Source organism: Otolemur garnettii, unplaced genomic scaffold (assembly GCF_000181295.1).
Source record: "Otolemur garnettii isolate 467f Iridium unplaced genomic scaffold, OtoGar3 scaffold00008, whole genome shotgun sequence".
In the NCBI taxonomy this organism is placed as follows: Eukaryota; Metazoa; Chordata; class Mammalia; order Primates; family Galagidae; genus Otolemur; species Otolemur garnettii.
In genome coordinates, this window is record NW_003852403.1 from 16,739,483 (window position 1) to 16,745,052 (window position 5,570).

Consider the following 5,570-nt stretch of genomic DNA (forward strand, 5'->3'; position numbering starts at 1 on the left):
ATAGAAAAGTGCTTTTAAAATATATATTTACAATTTCTGAACAGCCTCCAACCATTACTAACAATAATCAATTATTTTATACAGGAGAAATTTGAGAAAACATTTCATAAGTTGATTTCAAAGGAATATGCAGATTCTCTAGCAATGATTGGAAGATGTTGGAACAATGGCACCATCAAATAATAAGTCAGCTTATTTTTAACTGTGTCAATGTGGTTAAGCACCAGGAGCTGTGTAGAGTTAACACTGTATCTTGATGTTTCCTCATAGAACCTGTTAAAATCCTCTAAAAATGACTCTTGTTTCATAGTAAACAGACTTAATTGAAAGCACCAAACTGAGTGATTCTATCAAGGTTAACACCTAACCAAAACATTTCCTTTATGTATTTAAAACTATAAAACTTTTATTTTTGCTTAAAATGTGCACCTTCTACCAATTGTCAAAATATAGTCACAGTTAATACCCACCCCATTTTTTTTTTTTTTTTTACCTCTGACTTGAAATGGGTGAGATGAAGATATAGTAAACGACAACATGACTTTCTCTTAACAGCACCTTGAAAAAATACACAGAAGTAGCAAAGGCATTAAGAGGGGAGGGGGAAAGCATTCAGACCCAATGGTTGTAGGGCCCTGCAACATGTGTGAGAGCGTAAGTGGACACGGTGACCACGCTGTCACGGGTTAATGTTAATGCTCTACGAGAAGGAATTTGGTTCAATTCATTTACTCCAGAGGACAATTCAGGACCCTCATTAGCTGCCTGGTCTTTCTGCTCTGAGGTTTTCATCTTCTTCTTCTTAGCTTCTTTAGCTTCAAACTTCATCCTGTTTAGTTCAAAACCATGTTGGGGCTTATTCAGGTTTTTGTGCTGGTAAAAGACAAGGGAGAGGCGAGTAGGATGATTCCGGTTTGGGTGCTCCACGGCTGTGGTAGCGTGAAGCTCCCGTCGGGCGCACTCAATCAAAACCGAGCCGTGCGCAGGCGCGATGGCCACCCCGCCAATGTTGGGATCCAAGAAGATGTGCTCGTTGTCTGACCAGTACTCATCAATATGGGGCAGTCCCTCTTCAGGCTGTGACAGGGGCTCCTCAGAGAGAGGCTCATCTGACATGGGCTCATCTGCTTCAGAATGCTGCTCATCATCTCCCATCAGAGTGGAAGCAAGGTCAGGGGAGGGGAGGAGTGAGGACTGCTGGTTTGGCTGATGAGCAGTTGACTGCTCCGGCGGACCAGTGGGAGGCTCAGAGAAAACTAAGGAATCGGTCCTAGGTGTAGACAGGGTGGGAAGAGGGGACATTTCACAGGGTTGTGCAATTCCAGTGCATTCTCCAGCAGCTGCTTGGGCACCGCTGAGGCTTTCACAAGGCATCGTGCAGTGGGATATGATATTTCTTTCTGAAAACACCTGGGAGGCTTTTGCATCATTCTTTAATGTCGCTGTGGTGGTCGTAGCACTCTTCAGGGAGCAGGAGAAACCTGGAGATATATTTGCTTCCTTTGGTGGGTGAGGAGCGGATGGCATGTGGGAATAGGTTTTAGTGTTGTCTGAAACTTTAAAGATAAAATGGGGTTCCGTTTCACTTTTGATTTCAGGTTGCACTGTCTCAGTTTTATTCCCTAAACAGAGAAAACAACACCAAATGTGAAGATAAATACAAACTACTTTTTGTAAATGTTGTCTTAAAAAGTATTTTAAGGTCTTGCAATCCCATTTACTAGGCTTCTACCCAGCAAGGGGAAAAAAAATTATCATAAGGACATTTGCACTAGACTGTTTATTGCAGCTCAATTTACAATTGCCCAAATGTGGAAACAACCTAAATGCCCATCAGTACAGGAACGAATTAATAAGCTGGGGTAAATGTACACCACGGAATACTATTCAGCCATTACAAAAGATGGAGACTTTACGTCTTTTCTATTAACCTGCACTGAGTTGGAACACCTTCTTCTCAGGAAAGCATCTCAAGAATGGAGAAGAATCCAATGTACTTAATTCTAATATGAAGGCAGTAGATGATCTAATATGAGGTAGGGGGTAGGAGAATGAGGGAGGTGGGAGAGGGAAGGAAGGAGGGGGATGAGACATCACAGCATATGGCATACCTCGTGGGGCAGGACACAGTTATAAGAGGGACTTTACCTAACAAATGCCATCAGAGTACACAGAATACAAAACATTGATGTTGGCCAGTTTTATTCTATTTATTTCTAACCACATTCACTACACAGAATCCTTCCATTAGCAAGTAATCCTGAGTGAGTGCAAAGATTCATCGAAAAGAGTGGATGTTCATTCTTTAAAATAGTAAGACAGTACAGTGCCTATAGCTCAAAGGAGTGAGGTGCCAGCCCCATATGCTGGAGGTGGCGGGTTCAAACCCAGCCTCGGCCAAAACAAAACAAAAACAAAATAGTAAAACATTAGATCTTTCTAAAGATCTAATTGGCTATGAAGCACAAAACACAACTATACATTGGAATACTGAGCAAGTATACCGTACTATAATGTAGAATAATACATTAAAAAAAAAAAAACAACTTTGGCTCGGCGCCTATAGCTCAACCGGCTAAGGCGCCAGCCACGTACACCTAAGGTGGCGGGTTCGAATCCCCAGCCCAGACCTGCCAAACAACGATGGCTGCAACCGAAAAATAGCCGGGCGTTGTGGCGAGCGCCTGTGGTCCCAGCTACTTGGGAGGCAGAGGCAGGAGACTAGCTTGAGCCCAGGAGTTGGAGGTTGCTGTGAGCTGTAATGCCACAGCACTCTACCCAGAGGGACAGCTTGAGGCTCTGTCTCAAAAAAAAACAAACAAAAAAAGATTTCTTTTCTTTTCAGACAGTCTCACTCAGTTGCCCTGGAGAAGAGTGCCACAGCATCATAGCTCACAGCAACCTCAAACTCCTGTGCTCAAATAATTCTCTTGTCTCTGACTACTGTAGCTGAGACCACAGGTGTGGGCCACCAGGCCCAGCTTTTTATTTATTTTATTTTATTTTATTATTATTATTTTTTTGAGATGGAGCCTCAAGATATCCCCCTGGGTAGAGTGCCATGGCATCACGCTCACAGCAACCTCCAACTCCTGGGCTTAAGCAAGTCTCCTGCCTCAGCCTCCCAAGTAGCTGGGACCACAGGCGCCCGCCACAACGCCAGGCTATTTCTTGGTTGCAGCTGTCATTGTTGTTTGGCTTTGGTGGGCCCGGGCTGGGGGCTGGGGATTCGAACCCGCCACCTTAGGTGTATGTGGCTGGCGCCTTAGCCACTACAGGCGCTGAGCCCACCAGGCCCAGCCTTAAGTGGAAAATTATTTTACAGAAGTATCTCCCTTCTCTTTCATTACAACTGTTCTAAGAGCTAAAGCAGTTCAAATTAGTTCATAAAAGTCACTAAAGAACAAAATATCAGGCTCGGTGCCTGTGGCTCAAGTGGCTAAGGCGCCAGCCACATACACCTAAGGTGGTGGGTTCGAATCCAGCCTGGGTCCGCCAAACAACAATGATGGCTGCAACCAAAAAACAGCTGGGCATTGTGATGGACGCCTGTGGTCCCAGCTACTTGGGAGGCGGAGGCAGGAGACTCGTTTGAGCCCAGGAGTTGGAGATTGCTATGAGTGATGACACAGCACTCTACCCAGGGGATAGCTTGAGGCTCCGTCTCAAAAAAAAAAAGAAAATATCAAAAGTAGTGTTAACTAAAAATAAATTGATACTAAGGCAACTCAAGAGAACAGGAAATGACACCATTTATACCAAAAAATGAATTAATAAGGGCTTCAAATTATATGGGAAATTGAGTTAATTATTATTTGCTCTAAAATTTCCATTTTCATAATGTCTCATCAGTAAGACAGAAGTAAAGATCAAGGAAAACATGAAAGGGAAAATCCAAACCCTTTCATCAAAGAAAGTTGTACAGAGAAAATTAGCTGGTTACACAGGACTCACCTACGAGTGGCAGTGAGGAAGGCTTACTGTGGCTTGTTGCCGTGCGTTTGACTTTAGGAATGACCTTCTTCTCCACGGCTCTTATCTTATGTGCTAGAACCTCGGTCATCATTGCAGCCCTCTTTTTACCAGAACGAGGAACAGGCTGAGTGAAACGTGTTCTTTTTCTGCGTTGGGGTTTGAGGACCTCGATGGCCCCAGATCTGATTTTGGCCTCCATTCCTTCCCTTGACCCAAACTCATCAGTGTCTGCAAGTTTATAAAGAGGTAGCACATGCAGCTGCTCATCTTGTGGAATAACACCCAAGGTGCGGTTATCTTCCCGTGTTAAAGTACAAACCTGATAGGAAGAAGACATGAAATGGGAAATATAGGTTGTCCAAATGCACATTGGTTATTCCTACATTCTTTATGTTGCCATTAGGAAAGGAATGTATTCTCATTTGATTTTCCATCAATTACCAATGATGAATGTATCAAGGCACCTAACTATTTAATATTTAATTTTAGTAACATATCATTTGTGTGTAAAGAAATCAGAATAATTGTGTTGATTTGGTGAATAAAACATCTATATATTTTTTTGAGACAGAGTCTCACTATGTCACCCTTGGTAGAGTGCCATGGCATCACAACTCATAGCAACCTCAACTACTGGGCTTAAGTGATCCTCTTGCTTCAGCCTCCCAAGTAGCTGGGACTCCAGGCACCTGCCACAACGACCATATTATTTTTTTTTGTTGCAGTTGTCATTGTTGTTTTAGCTGGTCCCCGGCCGGGTTCAAAACTGAAAGCCTCATTGTATGTGGCCATTGACCTACCCACTAGCTATAGGCGTTGCCCGATAAAAATATTATAAAATGGTTACATATTTTGGGGGCAGTGCCTGTGGCTCAGTGGGTAGGGGATGAGCCCCATATACAGAGGGTGGCAGTTTCAAACTTGGCCCTGGTTAAAGTGCAACAAAAAAATAGCCAGACATTGTGGTGTTGCCTATAGTCCCAGCTACTCAGGACACTTGGGAGGCTGAGACAGGAGAGAATCACCTAAGCCCAGGAGTTGGTGGTTGCTGTGAACTGTGATGCCACAGCATTCTAATGAGAGTGATAAAGTGAGGCTCTGTCTCTAGAAAAAAAAAAAAGGTAAGTTGGATGGCGCCTATGGGTCAGTGGTTAGAGCTCTGGCCCCATATACTGATGGTGGTGGGTTCCAACAGGCCTGGACAAACTACAACAACAAAAATACCCAGGTGTAGTGGCAGACACCTGCAGTCCCAGCTACTTGCAAGCCTGAGGCAATAGAATTGCCTAAGCCCAGAAGTTGAAGGAGCTCTGATGCCACCGCACTCTACCCAGGGCGACAGCTTCAGGTCTGTCTCAAAAAAACATAAACATAATTTAAGCTTATGAACAAAAACCATCACTTAAAACTGGTTCTGGCTCAGCGCCTATGGCTTAAGTGGCTAAGGCACCAGCCACATACACCTAAGGTAGCCAGTTTGAATCCAGCCTGGGCCCACTAAACAATGATGGCTGCAACCAAAAAAATAGCCGGGCGTTGTGGCAGGCGCCTGTGGTCCCAGCTACTTGGGAGGCTGAGGCAGGAGACTCGCTTGA

General features: G+C 44.1%; 1 protein-coding gene across 1 annotated transcript in view; it reads right to left on the bottom strand.

The window, feature by feature from the left end:
* Positions 1-612: 612 nt before the first annotated feature.
* TET1 (tet methylcytosine dioxygenase 1) overlaps positions 613-5,570 on the bottom strand; it is a 150,885-nt gene continuing 145,927 nt past the window's right edge. The window contains exons 9-10 of the mRNA XM_012801304.1: positions 3,955-4,294; positions 613-1,622 (exon numbers count right to left, since the gene is read on the bottom strand). Coding sequence (XP_012656758.1) covers positions 613-1,622; positions 3,955-4,294 — 1,350 coding nt within the window. The remainder of the gene's footprint in view (positions 1,623-3,954; positions 4,295-5,570) is intronic.